General features: G+C 46.9%; 2 protein-coding genes and 1 non-coding gene across 5 annotated transcripts in view; 1 reads left to right on the top strand and 2 right to left on the bottom strand.

The window, feature by feature from the left end:
• The window catches only part of PIK3R4 (phosphoinositide-3-kinase regulatory subunit 4), a 70601-nt gene extending 51287 nt beyond the window's left edge, over window positions 1–19314 (top strand). The window contains exons 14-20 of the mRNA XM_045521378.2: window positions 7236–7400; window positions 11331–11542; window positions 13660–13791; window positions 17034–17134; window positions 17635–17723; window positions 18011–18119; window positions 18834–19314. Of these exons, the coding sequence (XP_045377334.2) occupies window positions 7236–7400; window positions 11331–11542; window positions 13660–13791; window positions 17034–17134; window positions 17635–17723; window positions 18011–18119; window positions 18834–19004 (979 nt within the window). The 3' untranslated portion in view covers window positions 19005–19314. The remainder of the gene's footprint in view (window positions 1–7235; window positions 7401–11330; window positions 11543–13659; window positions 13792–17033; window positions 17135–17634; window positions 17724–18010; window positions 18120–18833) is intronic.
• Window positions 7525–7599, bottom strand: TRNAN-AUU (transfer RNA asparagine (anticodon AUU)). Its single transcript is given in 2 exon segments — window positions 7525–7560; window positions 7564–7599. It is a non-coding gene; the product is annotated as a tRNA-Asn (tRNA).
• Window positions 19315–22091: 2777 nt separating the features above from the next.
• COL6A6 (collagen type VI alpha 6 chain) overlaps window positions 22092–23572 on the bottom strand; it is a 148135-nt gene continuing 146654 nt past the window's right edge. For all 3 annotated transcript variants that reach the window (XM_045521376.2, XM_074372212.1, XM_045521375.2), the window contains one exon: window positions 22092–22573. In XM_045521376.2, coding sequence (XP_045377332.2) covers window positions 22315–22573 — 259 coding nt within the window. In that variant the 3' untranslated portion in view covers window positions 22092–22314. The remainder of the gene's footprint in view (window positions 22574–23572) is intronic.

Raw genomic sequence — 23572 nt, 5'->3', positions numbered from 1 at the left:
CCTTGACCTCTTAGAATCTAGAAAAAGAAGAGCAAAGTAAACCCAAAGCAAGTAGAAGGAAGGAACTAATAAAGACTAAAGAGGAAATAAATGACATAGGGAGTAGAAAATGAAGGAGAAAAACCAGCAGAAGCAAGTCAGTTCCTTGGGAAGATCAGGATTGGCAGACTTTTTCATGGTAACCAATAAAAAAAGGGAGAGGACTCAGATTACTAAAATCAGGCATGGAGGAGGGAATGCTTCTACTGAATGCATTACTGTGGAGTACAAAGGAATACCGTGAACAGTTGTGTGCCAGCAGATGAGACAGCCTCGATGAAACGGACAGGTTCCCAGAGATACAGGCTGTCAAAAATGAATCAGAAAGAAAATGGAGTAGAGCAATAACAAAAGATGAAATTAGTAATTAAAGAAAAAAATCTTCCCAGAAAGAGAAGCCCAGACTGAGATGGCTTCATAGTGAGTTCTACCAAATACTTAATTCATTCACACCCATCCTTCAAAAACTTGTCCAAAAAGTAGATGAGGCAACATTTCCTAACTCATTCTAAAAGTCCAGTGTTCCCCTGATACCACAACCAGACAAATGCACCAGAACAAAACAACAAACCAAGACCCATAGTTAATAAAGGCATTAAAATCCTCAACGCTAATAAACCGACTTCAACATATTAAAAGGATTATATACCATGACTGAGTACAGTTTATCCCAAGAATGCACACCTTTCTGAACATGCAAATCAATGAATATATCTTATTAATAGAATAAAAGATAAAGACCACATGATGATTTCAACAGTTTCTCAGAAAGCATTTGATAAAATCTCACACCCTTTTATGAGTAAAAACACCTCAACAAACTAGGGATGGATGAGGACTGATGAGGGTATCTGTGGAAAACCTTTGAATGTCATACTTAATGGTGAAAGACTGAAAGCTTCCCCCTAAGGTGAGCCCAGAAAAAATGTCCACCCTCACGGCTTTCATTCAGCATGGTACTGGAGGTACAGTTGTACTGTACTGGCAGGGCAGTTAGATAAGGAAAATAAATACAAGGTGTGCAAATTGGAAAGGAAGAAGTAAAACTGTCTCTGTTAGCAGACAGTATGATCCTGTGTATAGATTCTCTTAAACAATAAGAAGAAAAACCTATTAGAATGAACAAATGAGTTCAGCAAAGTTGCAGAATACAAGATCATGTTGTATTTGTACACAATGCAGTGAATTTCTGTGTGCTAACAACAATGCAAAGGTGAAATTGAGAGAACGGTTCCATTTACTGTAGCATCAAAAATAAAATATTTAGGGATAAATTTATTTGTACTATGTTTTTAGTATTTTATTGAAGTACAGTTAGTTACAGTGTGTCAATTTCTGATGTACAACAGAATGTCCCAGTCATGCATATACATACATATATTCATTTTCATATTTTTCATTAAAGGTTATTACAGGATATTGAATATAGTTCCCTGTGTTATACAGAAGAAACTTGATTTTTTTAAAATCTGTTTTTCTATATAGTAGCTACCATTTGCAAATCTCAGGCTCCTAGATTTATTCCTTCCCACCCCCTTTCCCCAGTAACCATAAGATTGTTTACTATGTCTGCAAGTCTGTTTCTGTTTCGTAGATGAGTTCATAGTGATTTTTTTTTTTTTTAGATTCCACATAGGAGTGATATCTTATGGTATTTTTCTTTCTCTTTCTGGCTTACTTCACTGAGAATGATGATTTCTGGGTCCATCCGTGTTGCTGTAAAAGGCATTATTTTATTCTTTTTTATGGCTGAGTAGTATTCCATTGTATAAATATACCACAGCTTCTTTATCCAGTCATCTGTCGATAGACATCTAGGTGGTTTCCATGTCTTGGCTATCGTAAATAGTGCTGCTATGAACATTGGGGTGCAGAGTTCCTTCTGGATATATGCCCAGGAGTGGGATTATTGGGTCATATGGTAAGTCTGTTCCTAGTCTTTTGAGGAATCTCTGTACTGTTTTCCATAATGGTTGAACCAAGCTACATTCCCACCAGCTGTGTAGGAGGATTCCCTTTTCTCCACACCCTAGGAATAAATTTCACAAAAAAGTTATGAGACTTGAATACTGAGAGCTCCAAAACGTCATTGAAGGAAATTATAGAAGACCTAAATAAATGGAAAGACATCCCATGTTGTCAGTGGAACACTTAACATGGTTAAGGCAGTAAACATCCCCAAATTGATCTAGTGAAACCCCTGTGGAATTTCCAGCTGCCCTTTTCTGCATAAATTGACCTACTGATCCTAAAATTTACAAAGAAATGCAAAAGACTTAAATAGCCCAAACTGTCTTTTTTAAAAAATAATTTTTCATTAATATTTATTAATTACTCATGTGTACCAATGTTATCAATCAACAACTAATGTACCTTCCATAATTAACAAATAATATACAGTTCACCCTTGAGTAACATGGGTTTGAACTATGCAGATTCACCTATACATGGATTTTTTCAGTAAATATGTACTACAGTACTACACAATCCGTGGTTGGTTGAATCTGAGGATTTGGATCTGAGGATAGGGAGGGCTAACTATAAAGTTATATGTGTATCTTCCACTGCCCGTGGGGGAGCAGTGTCAGCACCCCTACCCCCAAGTTGTTCAAGGGTCATCTGTACTGTGCTTCTGTTGACATTCAGTTCTAACTTGTGGGGTTTTTTTGCACCTTCTTAAAAGAAATTGAAGTACAATCATTTACATTGTATCAATTTCTGGTGTGCAGCACAGTGCCCCAGTCATACATATACATATTTCATTTTCATATTTTTTTCATTAAATGTTACTACAAGGTATTGAACATAGTTCCCTGGGCTCTACAGCAGAAACTTACTTCTTTTAAATCTATTTTTATATATAGTGGCTAACATTTGTAAATCTCAAACTCCCATATTTATCCCTTCCCATCCCCTTTCCTGATAACCATAAGATGTTTACTGTGTCTGCGAGTCTGTTTCTCTTTTGTAGATGAGTTCATAGTGTCTTTGTTTTTCTTTTTTAAAGATTCCACATATGAGTGATAGCATGTTACTTTTCTTTCTCTTTGTGGCCTATTACTTCACTTAATATGACAAACTCCACATCTATCCATGTTACTGCAAATGGCATTATTTTATTCTTTTTTGTGGTTGAGTAGTAGTCCATTATATAAATATACCACAACTTCTTTATCCAGTCATTTGTTGGTGGACGTTTAGGTTGCTTCCATGTCTTGGCTGTTGTAAATAGTGCTGCTGAGAACATTGGGATGCATGTATCTTTTCGAATTAGGGTTACCTCTGGATATATACCCAGAAATGGGATTGCTGTATCTTTGGTTAAGTCTATTTTCACTTTTTTGAGGAATCTCCATGCTGTTTTCCATAGTGGCTGCACCAAACTGCATTCCCACCAACAGTGTAGGAGGGCTCCCTTTTCTCCACACCCTCTCCAGCATTTATTGTTCATCATCTTTTGAATGATGGCTATTGTGAGTGGTGTGAGTTATACCTCATTATAGTTTTGATGTGGATTTCTCTGATAATTAGCGATATTGGGCATTTTTTCACGTGCCTATTGGCCATTTGTATTTCTTCATTGTAGAATTACTTGTTTAGGTCTTCTGCCCACTTTCAGATTGGGTGGTTTTTTTTTTTTTTTTTTTTGTTAAGTTGTATGAACTGTTTATATATTCTAGAAATTAAGCCTTTGTCAGTTGCATCATTTGCAAATATTTTCTCCCATTCTGTACGTTGTTGTTTTGCTTTGTTTATGGTTTCTTTTGCTCTACAAAAGCTTATAAGTTTAATTAGGTCCCATTTGCAAAAGTCTTGAAAGAAAAGAACCAAGTTGGAAAACTCACCCTTCCAGATTTGCTACAAAGCTGCAGAAATCAAGACACTGTGTTCCTGACGTAAGGATCAGTGGGCTAGAATCGACATGCAGGGATACATTTATGGTCACTGTTTCTGACACGGGTTCCTGGGCAATGAGTGGGGGAAGGATGGCCTGAACCAGACGGTGCTGGGTCACTGAGCGTCCACCTGTGAAAGAATGAGTTCCCAGAGAATTCTTCACAGTGGATCATGGACCCAAAATGTCAGAGCCAAACTGTAAAACTTTTAGAAGAAAACAGAAGCATGTCATTCTCCATGACCTTGGATTAGGCAAGAGTTTCTGAAATACAACATCAAAACCACAAGTGACAAGAAAAAAATAAATGAGACTTCATCAAAATTATAAACATTTGTGTTTCAAAGGACACTATCAAGGAAGTACAAGGACAACCCAGAGAATGAAACAAATATTTTTAAATCGTATGTTTAAGTACCCCAACTGTATAAAGAACTCAACTCAACAATAAAAAAACAAAAAAAAAACCAAGTTGAGAAGTGGAGGATTCAAATGCAGTTGGCCCTTCCTGGCTGCGGGTTCCACGTGCGCAGAGTCAGACACCCTCAGATAGGGTATCTTCATGGGCGTGGAGCCCTGGGGCCAGAGGGCCAACTCAGGGACTTGGGCATCCACTGAGTTTGGAATCCATGGAGAGGGTGGGTCGTGGAACTAGTCCCCCCAGGATACCATGGGGTGACTGTGGATGTCTCTCCAAAGAGGACCAGTAAGTATACAAAAAAGTTATTCCACATCCTTAGTCGTTAGGGAAATGCAAATCAAGGCCACGGTGAGAAGATGCCACTGCACGCCCACTAGAATGGCTGTGATCAAAGACAGGAACAAGTGCTGGGAGGATGTGGAGGAATCGACATCTTTATTGCTGGCAGGAATGTAAAATGGTGCAGCAGTTTCTCAGGTACTAAACAGAGAGCTGCCTTGTGACCGTGCAGAAAACATTTGTTCACATGAAAATTTACCCGCTAGTGTTCATAGCAGCATTATTCGTAATAGCCAAAAAGTGGAAACCAGAGTGTCTGACAGCTCTTTGAAGTAAGCCAGAGAAAGAAAAATACCGTATGATATCATTTATATATGGAATCTAAAAAGAAGATCCAAATGAACTTATTTACAAAACAGAAATAGACTCACAGACATAGAGAACAAAGTTATGGTTACCAGGGGGGAAGAGGGTGGGGAGGGATAAATTGGGAGTTCGAGATTTGCAGATACTAACTACTATATATAAAATAGATAAACAACAAGGACCTACTGTATAGCACAGGGAACTATATTCACTATCTCGTAGCAACCTATAATGAAAAAATATAAAGAGGGATATGTGTATGTATGTATGACTTATGCATTGTGCCGTACACCAGAAATTGATACAACATTGTAAACTGACCATACTTAAAAATAGAAAGGAATGAAACACTGATGAATGCTACAGCATGGATAAACCTTGGAAACACACTAAGGGGAAGGAATGTGATCCAAAGCCTAGCTGGTATTGTGTGATTCTGTTCATATGATGCGTCCAGTATCAGATCCAGAGACAGAAGTAGATCAGTGGTTCCCGTGAGCTGGCGGGGTAAGGTGTTGGGGCTTTGGGGAGTGAATGCAGGTGGGTACAGGGTTTCTTTTTGGGGTGATGTTCTGGAGTTAGATAATGGTGATGGTTACAAAGCTTAGAAATCCCTTTATTTGCTCACAAAGGGTGAATTTTATGGTATGTAAATTATGTCTACTATCAAAGAAGGGAGAGCAGTCACAAGCAGGTGTGAGCGATGGAGCACGTTGACATCCCTGTATCTCCCACTGCCTTGTCCTTGGCTCACTAGCCTGCCATGCGGGCTGTGTGTGTGACACACGTCCACACAAAGACTCACACAAGTACTCACAGCAACATTACTCATAACCACTGAAGGGCGGAGACAACACAGAGGTTCATCAACTCATGAATGGATAAACTGTGGTGTACCCAGTTGATGGGATAGTAATACACAACTGTCACAGGGTTTGTGTGAGCCTTGAAAATACCACGCTCAATGAAAGAAGCCAGATACAAAAGGGCCTTAATGTGTGACTGCATTTATTTGAAATACGAATTCATAGGAAGTATAAGCAGATTTGTTGTTTCCAGGGATTGGGGGAGGGGAAGACTGGGAGTGGATGCTCACGGGTCTGAGATGGGTTTCTTGGGAAGGATGAAATGTTACGGAATTAGATACTGATGATTTTGCAGAATTCTGTTGCTGAACTAAAAATCACTAAATTGCACACTTTAAAATGTTCTACTTTATGGTATGTGAATTGTATTTCAGCAAAGCCATTGTTAAGAAAAAGTGTACTAGAGAGGCCTGATTAAGAAAAATACATAAAATGTGATCCCATATTTATTTAAGAAGCAAATATGAATATATTGTCATATGTATAGAAATCTCTTTGGAAGGATATGTAACAGAATATTACAAGTGTTCCTCTCGGGGTATTTGAATTATAAGCATTTTGACTTTTCTGTGTTATTGTCTGTATTTTAATGTTTTTTGTATATTTAAAATATATTAACTTAAGTTATAAAAGATAGAGGTGAATAAATTTGGTGATTAGGACCTTGTGACCTTTCAGGGTCATGATCCCGTAGAAGGGTGAGCATGCATCCCTCGTGGAGGGTAATGAAGGGGGACCTGTGATGGCGGGAGGCCCTCTCTGAAGCTCACGTCTTCAAGAAGTTTGCAGTGAATTTAGAGAAGGACAGACAGCTTAGGGGGTTGGCACGTGTGTTGGGGGTACAGAATATGATGATAATATTGTGCATTAATGAATGTCTCTGGTCTCTGTGTTTGAGCCTCACTACATCCCAGTTAGATGGTTCGGGCCGTCCTTGCTTTGTAAATGAGTCAGCTGAGACCCAGTGGGGTACGTGGCTCCACCTAGATCGTCTGAGGGCAGGCAGTAGTGGAACCAGTTGCATCTGGGGACTGCAGAGTAAATAACTGAAGGGGCAGGAGTGGGGGAAAGGAGCGCAGGAGGAGGAAGAGCTGGACCAGGACCACAGTACGGTCGGACGAGGAGCAGCCTGCCTCTGGTCGGACGGAAGTGTGTGAAGAGGACCATTTAAAAATAGCAGAAGGAAAGGTGATTTTGTACCAGCGCTTTTGAGGGGGAGTAGTTTTTGTGATGCGATCAAAATGTGAAACGGACCTCAGAGTCGGTAGTACTGTTTGTTTGCTAATCGTCGTGTGGGTATTTGTTTAATATCCACAGTAATAACACTCCTGTGGCTTTGGGAAATGCAGCCTTCTTTTTCTCTCGGCAGGTCTGTTCTCACATACGGCCGCATTGGGGGACGTGTCAAGACGCTCACCTTCTGCCAGGGGTCCCACTACTTGGCCATCGCGTCTGATAACGGGGCTGTCCAGCTGCTTGCGGTCGAGGCGTCTAAGCTGCCCAAGTCCCCTAAAATTCATCCTCTGCAAAGCAGGTATCTGTCTGTCTTTGTGTTTTTTCACCATTGTCTGTTTTCAAAAATAATGTTTTATTTATTTATTTATTTATAAAAATTTTTGGAGGGGAGAGGTCATTAGGTTTATTTATTTGTTTTTTAATGGAGGCACTGGGGATTGAACCCAGGACTTTGTGCTTGCTAATAAGCACATGCTCCACCACTGAGCTACACCCCCCCCCCCCCCCCCGTTATGCTTTGTGGTTTTTCAACTGCATTTAGTGCACCAGAGTAATTTAACTTCCCCCCAGTACAGTCTGGGTCAGCTGAGGGCTCATTACAGTGTGCTTCTCTTTTTAAGCACATGAAAAAAATTGTGTTGCCAGCTCAGATCCATCACACATAGTTTCAGGAAACTGTCTGCGTGCTTACTTTCTGCGAATTTGTCAAAAGGTCAGAAGGGCAGCTTTGAACTTGTGGCCCGTCCCAGTCTGGAATCTGTCTGAGTAACCTAATTATTGTTACATCTCCCGTCTCGGCTCTGGCTGGCTGGTGGTGGCACTGTGAGTGTTCATCATTAAAGAAGACTCCAGTGTTGTCAGTATTTTGTTGCTTGGCGGTGAAACCTCTGAAGTGGATGGGAACACGGGGCAGAGATTTGCAGTCAGATGACTTGCTTATCATTTTAAAAACAAAGTACTGGCTGGTGTTATTTAAGAATTTCCTCCACTTCTTACAAATTGTGGTTGCCTGCAGATTAAACACTTGCAAAGTAAGATATTTAAGATCAGGCAGAACAGTTTTTCAACTCACTGGGATGTGTTACACATTAAAGACTCCAGACATGAGAATTGTTATGCTCTCCAGGAAACCACAGCCCAGTGGGAGAGACAGGCCGGTGGACAGATGACATCAGTGCAGTGTGATGGTGTGCCGTGTGACAGGGCCAGGGCCAGCAGGTGGGGGGACAGGGAGGACGGCCTGGGGGGTGGGGTGAGACCGGGGGGGGGGGTGCCAGACCCCAGGAAGAAGGCAGTGTGAGCGGGTGGTTGAGTGGATTCTGAGTCCTGGCCGTTTGGCAGCTAAGGCAGAGGGGGTGGGATGCTTCAGCTGGGATTGCATCACTTGCTTTTATTGTTTTATCGTTTGCTTATGATTTTATTTTGCCATTGCAGTTAAAATACATGTTATCTGTTAACACACTCACTACACAGATTTGGGCCGCTTTTGTCCCGGACTGTAATGACCTTTAACTAAAAAATCATTGCCTGCCAGTGTTGTTTGAGGTCCTTTCAGCAGAGGGTGACCGTGTAGCCCGTACCTGTTGAGTCTGTGTGAAAGAGCAGAGCTCCCGACAGCCCGCGGTGCGTGGCGACTGCTGGCAGCGATGTGCACGTTGTGTGCACGAGATGCACCTTTCACTGCAAGCATTACTGTTTTCACCAGAGGCAGCACTGGCTGCCTGGGTGGGAGGCTGTGCAGGGGGGTCAGCTTTTGCCTTCTGACAGCGGGGTCCCTTCAGGAAGTGTCTTCCTTCAGTCAGGCTTGGCTGTTGCCCGGCTCTTAATAATTAGGGTCTTGGCATCTTTTCACCACTTACTTGGCATTTGGACTTCCTGTCATCACTCTAGGGAACGTGGCCGGTATTGGAATGTAAATATACTTGTTTGCCTCAGACAGGGGTCAGCGAGCTACAGGCTGCACTGTGGCCCGTAAACTAAGAATGGTTTTGCATTTTCAAAGGGTCATTAAAAAAATAAAGAACTTGCAGTAGGGGTGCATGTGCCTTGCAAAGTCCGAAATATTTACTACCTGGCTCCTCAGAGAAACTGTCGGCTGACGCTTAGTGAGTCTAAAGTGGCACTGTGTGCAGAGGCGCGCTGTGCAGTGAAAAAGGGGCTGGCCCCCAGAGCATAGGCAGGCAGAGGAGGCGCCAGAATGTTTATGGTGTTCTTTTCAGTGTAAGAAAGACAGGTGCACCCATACACTAGAACAGGGCTTACAAAGGCCTCAGTAGTAGTTTTATTTTTATTTTATTATCAGTAATAAAAGGGAATAAACTATTGATTCATGCAGTAACATTGATGACTCTTAAATCCTTTTTTCTAATGAAAGAAGTTAGATCTAAAAGGCTATATGTTGAAAGTTTCCAATTATATGACATTCTGGAAAACATGAAGTTCTCGGGAGGAAAACAGATCCGGGGTTGCCGCAGGTTGGGGTAGGGGTCGGGTTGACCCCACAGGGGCCGCCCAGGACGCAGCTTGGGGTGTGAAATTGTTCTGTGTGGTCTATGGGGGAAGATATGTGAAATGCGTTTGTCCTAATGTAGAGAACCGTATGCCACAAAAAAGTGAATTTTACAGTATGTGAGATTAAAAAAACCAACCAGCCAGGATATGGGGGAGAGTGGGGTGAGAGGTCAGTTGTACGGATGACTCCGCCCCGGGGACGAGCTGGGGGAGTGAAGGCGCCCCCTGAATGACTCTGGAGAACAGTCATCAGTTGGCTCCGGTGAGGCTAATGATAGAAGGAACTGAGCTTGCACGCTGTTTCTAGTTAGTGGTTTTTCACGGGACTGTGGTCTGATGGTTCCAGAACTGCTTGGTTTGTCTACTGGGGTTGAACTGAGAAGTAAGTGTGTTGCAGGTCATGAGAGCCAGGTTCCTCACTGCGGAGGAAGCAGATTACAGTCAGGGCAAGGGGGCTGGCTGCGGTGGACCCCGTGCCGGATAGATGTCGATGTGGACTCAGTGTCAGCGTGACTCACTTGTGTGTGTACATGCACAAAGACACAGAAACAGGCTGTCTGCGGGCACGAGGGTGGTGTACCTAACATCCTTCTGGTCATCGAGATGGACCAGACACAGGCACTCCACTAGCAGCGAGCACTTTGCTCACAGACCTGGGTCTAAATGCCATCTCCAGTGAAAGGAACCGGGGCTCCTCGGAGACCTGGCTGATTCCAGAGCAGGGGCAGGAACAATGCAAGATGAGTCTGGGGCATCTCGTGATGCCCGAAAGTTGGGAAGTGGTCCACAAAAGCACACTGAGAGGGCGTTAGAGCCAACCTGGTCTCTTCCCATGGCCACAATGGTGCAGCCAGAGCAACAGAATAAGCACTGGGTCCCGACTGTGAGTCCACGCTGATACAGACAGGCTGATGGAGAAGGACAGCTGCTCCTTACAGGAGAGCTGGATGAGTGCAGGACCCAGCGAAGCCAGGACCCAGAGAGGCCGACAGTCATCAGTAGCGCACCACGGGCCTGCCTGTCCACGGAGCCTGAAGCCAGCCGGCAGAGGTGTACACGGAAACAGGTTTCTGCATAGTCTGAAACAGAGTAGTATAAATGGAGAAGTGCCCAGTGTACAGGGGAGAGTCCTGGCAGACACCACCCGGGTCGCTCCCTTGACCCCAGTGGCACCAGCAGCACTGCCCCCTCATCTGGGCGCTGGGACAGTCACGTCCCCCTGGTGGTCTCCTGCCCAGGAAGGCCCAGACTGAGAGCGCAGGAGGCAAACCCAGAAGGGGCACGTTTACGAGATGACTAACAACTAGTCTCCAGCAAGATGGCGTGGGCACAGGCGGAGGGCACGAAGGAGACAGGGCAGCCACATTCCGGCGGTGTCTCGGTGGAGCCAGAGCAGCCGAGATCAGAGTGGGAGAACTGGTGACGTCTGACCATGTCCTGCACCTTCCTGCTGTGGGGCCGGGCATCCTCGTTAGCTTTGAGGGATGTTATGTTATGTACTGTGTTCACGTGCAGTGTTAGCATGAGGGGAGGGCGACACAGAAGTCTGTACTATTTTTGCAACTCCCTGTAAGTCTAAAATAATTTTTTTAAAATGCTGAGCTGTCACTGTCTTGATGGGCCACTTGACCGTGGTTAGAACATGAATTCATCTTGAATGGAGACTGGTGCTGTGTGACTGGAGAAGCGTTTGCCTTCTGACATGTGCATTTCTCAGAGTCCTGGACCCGAAGGAGGATGGCTGTGTCGTGGACATGCACCACTTCCACTCCGGGGCGCAGTCCGTCCTGGCCTATGCCACCGTGAACGGCTCCCTGGTGGGCTGGGACCTCAGGTCGTCCAGCAACGCGTGGACACTCAGGCACGACCTGAAGGCGGGCCTCATCACCTCCTTCGCCGTGGACACCCACCAGTGCTGGCTGTGCATCGGTGAGCTGCCCCCTAGTCCTGGGCCGGGTTTGGGTGCTGCTGTCCAGAACTGCCTTCTTAGGAGAGCTTTTCTCTTTTTCTTCAGGGGTAATATTTTCCATGAACTTTTCTTCCTCATAATTATTATGTTATAGCCACTTGCACTTTAATTTTTTTTATTAAAAACAGATTTGAAAGAGTGAAGTCAGTATCCCAGCACATAAAACAGTTACCTCTTTAACTTTGTTCTTAAATGAGCCTCTGTCTCATTACCATGGTGACCAGATCTGCCGGCATCCTCTTGTACCAGGGAGGCGGCGGGCCCGGTTGACAAAGGAGAGCATTTGAACTTGGGCACAGTCACCCCAGGCCAGCTGCACAGCTCCTCTGAGTCCCTGTTTCCTCATCTTCACATGGGGCTGATCCTCTCAGGGGCTGCGTGCGAGGCTCCTTCACAGGGCAGAGGCGGCCATCACCGGAGGAGAGCGCAGCCGAGGTTTCTGGCTGGATACCCCTCCCTGCCCGCTTCCGTCAGGTGCTGAAGATGCACTCTGTGACCTTGCTGCTTCCTCTGCTTCAGTTTCACCTTCTTTCCCTGCTAGGGCTCTGAACCTGCCCGTTTGGAAGGTCCTATAGTTTATTTACTCCCAGGTGGCATTCTTTTTCAGAACTATAATCCGCGGTGCTTGAGTATTGGTTTCTAGATCCCCTAACTTGCATTTGTGACATTGTTAAGTATCTCTCCTTGCCTTTATTAGTTTTTATATAGTTTATACAAAATGCTAATTTTTTGCCTTCTGTGTGACTGACCTGCGCTGGCAGGTCTAGAAGGGTAGATATTACACACGTAGCAAGTTAGCATGTGGCCCCGGTAGCTCTGGAGGGAGCCAGGACTACCTGCGGCTGTTTGAGCCCCTGACCCGGAGCAGGGCAGCCAGCCCTCATCTTTCCCTGGAGCTGGAGGCCAGTCTAGGAACACGCTCTGTGCCGTCACAACCAGCTGCTCGGTGTTGGGGTGGGAGACCTCTCGGTGGGGGGGGTTGTCATGGGCCGACATGCAGATTCACCCCAGTTTCTGCTGTGATTGGACACCCACTCCTGTCTGCAGACTGTTTTGGAGGAAAGGGCGCATGGAAATGACTGAAGTGTGATGGTAGCTGCACTGTGGGAGGGGCTGGTCACTGAGCGCCTGGAACCACCTCCGGTTCTTCAAGGCATCTGAACATGTTGACTTACGATAATTTATGTCTTCTCTCGACCTGTTTTTCTTTTTTTTTTTTTTTTTTTGTAGGGAACTATATTTGCTTAATGTTTGTTACAGAAATCTTGAATTAATCAGCATTTTAGTACCATTTAAGCCACTCAGCAGGCCTGAGACGGCTATTCTTTAAGCTTGGAAGGTTAACCCTAGGCTGGGGCTTGGGACCTTAGATTTTGGGAGATTTCTCACCATCCCCAGAAATGAAGAGTGGCTCAGTGTGCCCAAGTGTTTTGTGTAACCATGCGGCTTACACTGAACATCTGCTATCCTTCTGGAGGTCCAGAATTTGGTTTATGTGCTAGAAAGTGTGTCCCTAAGAAACCCTGGGCACCGGGTCCCTAATTAGCTTCCCTAGCAGACATTTCCATCTCCTGTCACAACACCTTGATGGAGCTTAAATTAAGCACGTCCTGTGTGACCTCCCTGCGACAGGATTATTGCAGATTGTCCCTGGTTTCCTCTGGACTTCAGTCCTTGTGCCTTTTCCCTTGACTGAGTTTGCTTTGCTTCTTTTTGATGTAATAAATCATAGCCCTTGAGTGTAACAATGCTGAATACTGTGAGGCTTTCTAGCAAATCATCGACCTGTTTTTTTTGGTGGGTGCCTTTGTCAGTTAATAAGTGTCAGTAATGAATGAATTATTCATCTTCAATTTACATTCATTAGACAGTTTTGTAATAGCATTGTGATAGCACTTTGTATCTTTGGTATAAGCTGCTGTTTGAAACTGGGGGGGATGGCTTCCTGAGAATAAAGCCTTTTCTAAGTGACTCAGCCGGGTTATGTGCATTCAGAGCTCACAAGCTACCATTCAGTAAGCGTAGCCCGATGTGCTTTCCTCCTGGGTGCTAACTTTCTGGGATTTCCTTTCCCCAGGGACCAGCAGTGGGACCATGGCCTGTTGGGACATGAGGTTCCAGCTGCCGATTTCCAGTCACTGTCATCCCTCCCGGGCTCGCATCAGACGCCTGTCCATGCACCCCCTGTACCAGTCCTGGGTGATTGCAGGTAAGAGGAGGGCTGGCTCTCAGGTGTTGGGGGGCTTTCTCAGAAAGCGTGGAAACCCCTGCTGCCCAGACTCATGTTCTTAGAGTTCTATTTTACACTAGAGTTAAGAGCTTGATTTTGTTCAATTCTGATCACAGAAGTTCCCACCACTGATGTTCCATTGTCACTTCTTATTTTTTATGTTTACAAAAAATCTCATGGGTCACCACCACCATCCATCCCTGTCTGCCATCATTTCCCTTCCGTTTGTTTCTTCTCCTCTGTCCCCTCCTCCTGTTAAAGTTTCTGGCACCTCCCAGAAGTCTAAGAAGGCTCGACACATCCTTCTCAGCTGCTGTGTCTGTGGCTCTGTTTCTGTTGTGTTTCCTTCTCTCATTGCGCGTTTACATTTTCTTATATAAACCCTCAGACAAGTCTTTGAAACTCACTTTCCTCCACTGTGCAGTGTGGTAAAAAGTGCTTACATAGCAGAGTTGTAAGAACATGGAGATGTGACGTGTGGTGCACAGCCTGGCGCGGCTAGGGCTCGACACACAGCAGCTCTCGCTGTTCCTACGTCTCCTCACTGGTCCTCCTGCCTCCGGGCTCCTTCCGGTCCCTTCTCACCCACATGGTCCATCTCGCTCGCGTGCTGCTGCTGTTGAGGTCACCGAGTGCCGCAGGCTCGACGACCGTCACCCAGCCTGACTTGACTTGACACTTGGTCAGTTGATCACTTCCTCTCTCTGAAGGGCTTTCCTTGCCTGATTTCAAGGACATCACTGTCTTGGTTCTCCTGATCATTGACTTGCTGGTTCTGCCTCCTCTCCTGACTTTTAAGCTGTGGCCTGAACCCCTCCTCCTTCTGCACTGGCTCCCATGTGATCACATCCAGTCCCATGCTTTGAATACTGATTTGTCCAGATTTTTTTATCTGTCTATTTAGTCTTCCCTAAGGTGTCTGGCAGCCAGCTTAACCTTGACCTGTCCATGCTGGACACCCGGCTTCCTGTCTTTCCCGCCAGGCCCCCATATCCCCTCCTCCCCACCGAGAAGAGTCTGCTCTCCTTGCGTCTCAGTGCCAGCTGTTGTGCTTGAGGCTCAGGAAGGAGCCTGGTGCGTCTGTGATCCTTCTCTCATCCCACTTGGGGTCCTTCCACTAGTACATGCTCCGTCTCCACTGTGTCCAGAACCTGACCACTTTGTACTGTCTCCATCCCTGCCTCCCTAGTCCAGGGTGCCTTGGTCTCTTGTCTCTGTTCACGGCGTCCTTGGAACGCCCTGCTCTTACTCTTAAGACTGTTCTTTCCTCTGCTCAGTACCTTCCAGCAGGGGCTCTTGGTCCAGGTAACAGCCAGATGCCTCCCTCTGGCCCAGAGGCTCTCTGTTCCTCTGGGTCAGTCAGGGCTCCAACAGGAAACAGACCCCAGGTAGGATAATTTGAGGAGGATTTACGGTCAGGCACTATTTACAAAGGTGTGGTGTGTGGCGACATAAAACACAGTGCAGGGAAGTAGGGCTGGTGCCAGCAGATGGCAGAGGCAGGGGGGCCTGGTCACTGGGGTTTGAGGGGAGGCCACTCCAGAGGGGCAGGGCTGGAGGTGAGGTGACTGACCTGACCGTGGTCTCCCCCTGGGCTTCCCGTGGCCCGTGTCAGTTCCTCTGACTGCTGCAGTCACCGCAAACCTGGGACCCGGAGACAACACCCATTCATTCCCTAGCTCTTCTGGAGGCCACACGTTGGAAGTGAGTTCCCTAGGCCGGAATCAAGGCGGCAGCCAGGCCGCCTCCCCCGCAGGCTCCAGGGAGCTGTGCCTTTTCCTGCTCCGAGGGCGGCCGGCCTTGGCTCCTGGCCCTCCATCTTCAGAGCCTGCACTGTAGTATCTGGGTTCACTGCGGGCCGGCTTGCCTTTCTTCCAGGACAGCTGGGGTGGCACTAGGGGCTCACTAAGTGCCACTCTAGGAGACGCTGCAGCTCAGGTAAGGACGGTCACACTCAGGCTCCAGAGAGTAGGGCCTGGGTCCCTTTGGGGCCATCGTGCAGCGCCCACAGGCCCACCCCTGTGGAAGGAGAGGGCCCAGGGGCCTGTGAGCCATCCACGCGGTCAGCCTGAGGGCGGTGGCCACGACTCCATCTGCCTAGCCGCGAGCTTCCTGGCTGCCTTCACCTGAGCACCTTCCTGCTTCAGGGCCTTTCTTTTTTGGGGGTGGGGGGTATTGTCCCCACTAGGATGCAAGTTCCATGAAACAGTGAATCTTTTTTGCGTTATTTGCCTTTTCCTCAGTGCGTAGGACAGTGACTGAGTTGTAGCAAATGCTGATTGTGGTTTCAGTAAATATTAGTGAGGGATTAGCACTCCCTGCTCAGACATACTGAGGGAGGACGTCTGCCCCAGGCCCGCAGGTTCCATTCCCTTTGCTCGCCTCCCCACCTCCTTCCCGTCCCTCGTGAGCGCCCGTCAGACCACAGCACCCGGAGAGCCTTCCTCCCTCAGGCGTGACCGTGTGCCCCGATCTGTCCGTGTCACCTGCGACGGTCCGGGGACACCACCTCCATCCACGTCACGGCTGGGACTCCTACCCCCTGGGTGTGACCTTTTCCTTACTCAGGTGCAGGTGGAACTTCTTTCTTCTTGTGCTCATCGTCATATACTCATTGTTTTCTTTTCTTCTAGACTGTAGGGGTTTTTTTATATTTAAAATTTTTTTTAATTTAAAATTGAACTATAGTTGATTTACAGTGTTTCAGGTGTACAGCAAAGTTGTTCAGTTATATCTATTCTTTTGTTAGACTGTAGGTATCTTTTTCTTTTTAAATTTTATTTTTTTAAATTGAAATACAGTAAAGTCTACAATGTAGTGTCAATTTCTGGCGTACAGCATAATGTTTCAGTCATACATACACATACACATATTTGTTTTCATATTCTTTTTCATCATAGGTGACTACAAGATACTGAATATAGTTCCCGACTGTAGGTTTCTTGAGGGCAGAATCTGTTTATGCTTTGCTTTTCACCCTACAGTTCTCTCCACTTGGTTGGACACTAGTAAATACTTCCTAGTAGGCTGTTAAAAATGTTTCTTTTTTGCACTCCAGTCCGGTGACAGGGTCACGGTGTTATTTAGTGCTAGTGAGCATTTCTTGCGGGATGGGAGGATGGGGACGTGGGTCCTGGCTGACTAGCAGGACCTACCCAGACGTGGTGTCTGGGACGGCAGCCCTCCTGTCTGAGTAACGCTCTGGCCTCTGTCTCCCTCAGCTGTTCAGGGCAACAACGAGGTCTCCATGTGGGACATGGAAACGGGCGACCGGAGGGTCACGCTCTGGGCCAGCAGCGCACCGCCGCTCTCTGAGCCACAGGTTTGTCCGGTTTTCCTTGTAAAGGCCAGCAGCATCTCCCACACCCCACACATGACAGTTGTTGGGCTTTGTACTAAGTGGGAGGTGGCCATTGCCGCCTGTGCTTGCCAGCTCGTGTCCCTCTGGAACCCCAGTAAAATCCAGGTTAATCAGGAAAAGCACAGATTAAAAAAAAAGAACATCACCGTCTTAAACACACTTTCCTTTTTAAAGGTGCTTTGTTGGGGCAAAGGTAGGAAAGATTTTTTCTCCTCTGGTTGGGGTCCTTCTTATTCCAAACAGAAAATTTTAGGAAGCTGGACAGGCTTTGCTTCTTTATTCAGAATGATACGAAGCAAATGCATCTTCTACTCCCTAAGGAAGATGTCCCTAAGACGTACATAACCTATCTCTCGTGTCTTCAGTTACCTCTGACAGTTGACTTTTGTCTCTAGAATGGCGACATTATTTGTCTCCGCTGGCGTCTCTTAAGAACTTCACGCATCTTTATTTCGTTCCAGCCCTCTCCTCACAGCGTGCACGGTCTGTACTGCAGCCCTGCGGATGGGAATCCCATCCTGCTCACGGCCGGCTCGGACATGAAAGTAAGGTACAGGCCCTGGTGACGAGCGCTTCACACGTCCCGCTGCAAGGGAGAGGGTCGTCACTGGACGGTAGCATGGGTGACACTGAGGGTCATTCATTGTAGGGATTGGCAACGTTATAATGTTTGAAGTCATCTGCATTGGGCAGGGACAGCCGTTAATACTTTGCAATGAATTTTATGCTATTGTAGAAAAATCTCTCTTCCTAATGCAAAAGATGAGTGTCAGCCAGTAATCACTGGTCCTGCCCCTCCTCCTTTCAAGGGTCTCACCACTTCCTCCTCTTCCCTAGGTTTTGGGACTTGGCGTACCCCGAGAGGTCCTATGTTGTCGTTGGAAGCACAAATGCCCTGTCTGTGTCCTACAGCAAGAAGATAATCGAAGGCACGGAGGTTGTCCAGGTACACACAGATCATGTGTTTCAACTTTTGTAGGAACAAAAATGGCTTTCAGAGATAGTGAGTTGATTCAAATAAAATGACCTTGGCCAAGAGTGGCACTGTGAGTTTAAGAAATACAGTTTATAGTTTATTTTCTCTTGGCCTTTCATATTTTTTAAGTTAACTATTATTAAAGTATAATTAGCATATAGAAAGTACCCATATAAGGACACAGGTCAAAGCAAGCTTTTCAAATGCTTGGCAAGTCCTTAAAACAACTTTATAAGGAGGTGCCTTTATTATTTTTCTTCTACAAATGAGAGCGCTGAGTCACTTAGACGTCATATCAACCAGCTCCTAAGCCTTGAGTCAGGAAGCAGCTGCAGGGGAGGTCCCGAACGCACCTGAAGGTGCGGGGCCCGGGTCCTTCGTCAGGTGGCTCTGTTTTCATCGCTGTCCTGGCCGTCTCTGCCGCTCCGTGCCTCCCCTTTGTTCTGTTGCTGTTGCTGGAAGGTAACCTGCACAGATTACTGGCTTGTTCATAAGTGGCTACTTGTGGAGTCTGGTGGCTGGAAACCTGGAATGTTCCGGCGGACTCACGAGTGCCAGGCTCAGTGTCTGTGAGCACGGCCCCGTTCCCAGGGGCGGTTAGCGTGAGCAGCACGGCCCCGAGAGGCGGGGCGGGCCCCAGACTCTAACTCCGGGCTTTCTCCTTGACTGTTAACCACAAAACAGGAGATTCAGAACAAGCAGAAGGTGGGCCCGAGCGACGACGCCCCTCGGAGGGGCCCCGAATCCCTGCCCGTGGGACACCATGACATCATCACGGACATTGCCACGTTCCAGACGACACAGGGCTTCATCATAACCGCGTCTAGAGATGGGATTGTTAAGGTCTGGAAGTGAAAACTGGTGACCTGTATGTATAATTTGTAAAAATGTGTAAATAGACTGTAATGCAAGAAAAAAGTATTTTTAGAGAACAGAGTGAGAGTAGCCTCATTTGCTTTATTTTCAGACTCATGTCTCTGTGTCCCTGTTTCATGATGAAACAGACTCCACACCAGAGGGCTGAGGGCGGGGCACGTGCCAGCAGACGTGTACCTCAGCGAGACTCAGCCAGACAGCCGTACCTGGCGTGTTCTTACGGTAGATATCAGAGCTGAGGGGTTAAAAATGCTATTCAAAGCAGCCAATAAACTGTTCCAGCACCTGATTTGTTTTTGGTGTTTTTAACGGTGAACTTGAGCAGAACAAACTCCCCGGCAGCTGCATTTGTGTAAAGAAATGGACTTGGAGTCATAGGTACTCAGGACTAGGCCTCAGGTCCAGCTCTGTGGACTCAGTAAGTATGAGGACTGCTGCTCCACCCAGTCTCGCTCCTGTGTGTGTGTGTGTGTGTCGGTCATTTAACCCTGGGTACTCGGTCTCCCGGGTGTCGGCTCCAGAGCGCTGTCTCTTCTTGGTCCTCGTGACTGTTTGCTCTGCACTCAACTCTGACACCTGGCCCAGCAGCTTGCGTTTATCCAGTGTGTGTCATTTATTAAATGCATGGAAAGAGAGGAGTAAAAGGACTAAGCTGTTAAAAACATGCCCAAAACTGGGCCTTTCCCACTAAAATAAACCTTCCAGCGTCTCCGTTACTGTGCGCGTACGAACCTCTGTAGGCACATGTACTTGTCATCCGCGTGCTGCGGAAGGATTTGTGGGGTTCCGGTTATTTCAGTTGGGACTTAGTCACACGAGTCTGTAAAACCCAACAAGTTGAACAATCTGAATCTCGGGAAAATACTTAAGAAATGCTCCAAAACTTTTCTATAATGACTGAACCTTAGTAGAGTACACGACAGTTGGCGCTGCCTGTGATTCAGCACACCTACTGTTCCGACAGGTAGACAGTGAAACTGTCGGGGGCCCGTCAGGAAGGGCCAGCCGGCGTGCTGGACGCCGATGGGCCGCGAGCTCGGACAGCCGCGGCACTGCGGCGGTGACGCGGGGTGTCTCGGGGCATTAGCTCTGTGTCGCGTACAGCCTGCTAGGACCACACTTACGACATTTCCAGCTCCCGAGTCAGTCTGCAGAGGTTGGGGGAAATCTTTTTGAGACATAAACTGTTAAGCTGAAGTGGCCCTGAGCCTGGAACCCTGAGAGAATCCACAGGACAGGTAAACGTGGGAGGGGCCAGCGGAGGTATGAGCGTTCCCTGCTTCTGACCAACCCTTCTCCCCGCAAAAAGACCCCTCCCTTAAAGAGAGGCCACGTGGCTGAATCATTACATTACACTCAGCTGCCATGGTGAGTTGCATCTCTTTTTGACATCTGCTGGTTCTTTTTAACAGGCTTGATTCCTACTTCAGTGCAGAGATAAGAGAAGTGTCCTTTGAAGTGAATTTACATTCTGCATCAAGAAGCATCCTCGCTTATTTGTGTGATTTTTGGTTTAAATAGGGTTTCATTTAATTTACACCCAACTTTTGGTGCTGTCCCCGTTAAGAAAAAGAGAGCAATCATGGAAAATGCTAATATTAGGTATTAATTTTTCTAAAAGGAACTTAATATTCATACTGTGCATCAGACCCCTGAAAAGATAGCCGAGAATGCTAACACAGTCTCAGTCACCGAGGGGGTACGTGTGTGGTGTGCTTTACTTACCAACGCAGGAAAAAGAGACAAATAACATTTTAAAAGGATGTCCCACAATAAACAAGGAATTTTTGCTTAAAGTTAACCAGAAAAACCCTCGTTATTCAATACCTCTTAAACATTGCTCATCAGTTTTCCTGTCCTGGAAACCATTTTCCCTGACCCCCTAAACACCACTTAGGATACGTGAAGGACCCTGATGTGCTTTGCTCTTCCTGCCTGAGCATGGACGTGACCTGACTCCTTGCGCTCTGGAGACACTGGGAGCGGTTTCTGAGGAGTGGCCTGAGCAAGGATGGCGAAGCGGTTGACAGAAGCACTGCAGGCGGCCTTCTTTCCCAGGTTGCAGGGAGAGCAGCATAGGAAAGGAAGTCAGACGATACCTGCTGGTCTCTAGTGTCAGTAACCGCGTGCCCCTCGCATCCTAGCAGGGCCGCTGCTGCCCGCCGTGGCGCCGGTGCCTGGGCTGGGGGTGGGGGCTCTGTGTCTAAGCCATGCTTCCTTGGTGTGCAGCTGTTGACAACATCAGCCACGCCATCAGGTTAAGATGAGCTGCGTGACCGGGACAGGCCTGAGGAGTGAGGGAGCAGAGATGCACCTGGAAGCCCCGCCCTGCTCTCACGCATTCTGACCTCCCACTGCTCTGTGGCCCCGTAAGGGTCTGTAGATTCTAACGTGAGCACCTTTCTCTCTCCAGACTCACTGTGCGTTGAAGCCTCTTCCTTGAGCTCTGCCCGTGCTGTTGGGTGCTGCTTCCTCTCGATTAAAGAGCTAGCTGACGGGTAAACTCAGAGCTTCACCCGCAACACACTGTGTCTTTACCCTTCTGAAAAGCACATGGATTAGTTAAAAAAAAACAAAAAACAAAAAACAACAATAATGAGAAAGAATAAAGTCTCAAAATGGCCAGGCAGGAGGCTCTATGTACTTTGTGTTTCTCAGTGAGGGAGGAGGACTTGGAGCCGGGGAGAAGCACCTGCTTCTCACCTGTGCAAGTGAACAACTGCAGAAGGTGAAGGAAAGCTTCCAGCACAAGCCCATTGGAGGTCTGGTCAGTCCAGACAGAGACACAGGTGTGTTCAAGTGGAACTGTCTTGGAAGGTCTAGTTTTCAAAATTATGACATAGAAACAGCATCGATTTCTACAGTTAAGGTTGGGATCTCCCAAAACATTAGCCTTTGGTTAAACCCATGTGCATCAACCAGTCCTAAGCTGAACAGGAAGGCTTGGTTTGCAGAAAGGGAACAGGACAGGTCAAAAGCATTAGCACTGGCCCGTGTACACACACACACACACACTCTGCAACATTTACCTTCAAACATAACCTCCATTAGACTTTTCAAAACACCTCTTTCATTCTTCCATTCTTTAATGATAACAGTTCTTGAACATATCAGTCAGTGCCGGGATGATCAGGAAGGGTCACATAAATGGACAAGGTATATACCTCAGTACCAGTGAGTGCAACCTGACAGCTGCCCGATGACCCACCACGTGTTTGGCCCTCCGGAGCGGCCCTCCGGATTCAGGCAGGTGCCCAGACAGGAGCTGCCCGTCGTCGTGGTGGCAGATTTAGTTCTCTGCGTCCAGAGTCTCAGCGTGCTTCCTGAGGCCAAGTTCTTCTGTTCGAGCACTTCCTTTATCATGTGGTCTGGGAGCAGTTTTTACCACCCTTCTTCCATATTTAAAGGTATGAGATGTGTTTCTGGTAAAAACAGTATCATCTCTGCTGCCTCTTACTAATCTTGGAAAGTATTTTTTATATTGAAAGAATTTTGCCTTCTGCAGTGCATCTTCTTTGAGGGTAGCTTTATGTGGTCCAGGAAGAAAGCTAGACAGTGAAAGAAGAGAGACGTCATGGAAGGCAGATGCCACATCAGCTGTAACAGACTCTGCTCCTCTGCCTTTCTCCCCAAAATCCCCGGTTGCAGCCTTCCTTCGGGGTAAGTTCATTAGGATGATTCATTTTGGGGCTGACACTGAGTAGGTATATTAGAAGCTGATTTAAAAGATACCTTATGCAAAAGTAATTCTAAAGTTTCTTTGTGGAGTCTGTTCCACCCAGAATTTCACATGGTTGGTCCTGATTATTCAGATTTTGGTTCAAACGGCACCTCGTCTGTGACCACCACATGTATAGTTTTCCCAGCCCCACTCTCACGTCCAGTCACTCCACACAACATGCTCTTATTTTTTCCCTTACACTTAACCACTATCTGAATTTGTATTTACGGGTAAACTTCTTTGTGATTTGTTCTCTACTCTTACACCATCCCAGACAGAAAGCTAAGTTTCACAAGACCATGTCTGGTCACCGTAGTAATCCCAGGGACCTGGAAGTGCTGAGCACGTGGGAGGCAAGTGTTTGATGGAAGCATGACTGAATGCCGCCTCCTTCCTCCCCATCCATCCATCCATCCGTCAGTCATCCAGATGTTTATGCTCTGTGGGAGGCACTGTCTTAGGTGCAGTGGGGACACAGAAATAGCGCTTACTGTGGCAGGGGACACAAGGAGTTTGGGGGTCAACAGTAGCCCAGCCATGAAGGAGGGCTGGGGTCAGAGTCCAGGGGGCCTTGAGTGCCAGACTGACAAGTCAGGGGATCAGAAGTCACATGCTGACCAGAGGTTCTAGCCTGTCCAATAAAACCTTCTGTGCCAATGGAGGTGTCCTGTGATCTGCACCGGCCAGCGTGGCAGCCATTAGCCACATGTGGCTGTCAGGCCCTTGAAATGTGGTTAGTGTGACTGAGGAACTGAATTTTTAGTCTCATTTAGCCGAAAGCTGGTGGCTACTGTCTTGGCCAGCACAGAAAGGGAGCCATTCCAGA

Source organism: Camelus bactrianus, chromosome 1 (genome assembly GCF_048773025.1).
Source record: "Camelus bactrianus isolate YW-2024 breed Bactrian camel chromosome 1, ASM4877302v1, whole genome shotgun sequence".
In the NCBI taxonomy this organism is placed as follows: domain Eukaryota; kingdom Metazoa; phylum Chordata; class Mammalia; order Artiodactyla; family Camelidae; genus Camelus; species Camelus bactrianus.
This window is presented reverse-complemented; position numbering and strand designations above follow the sequence as displayed.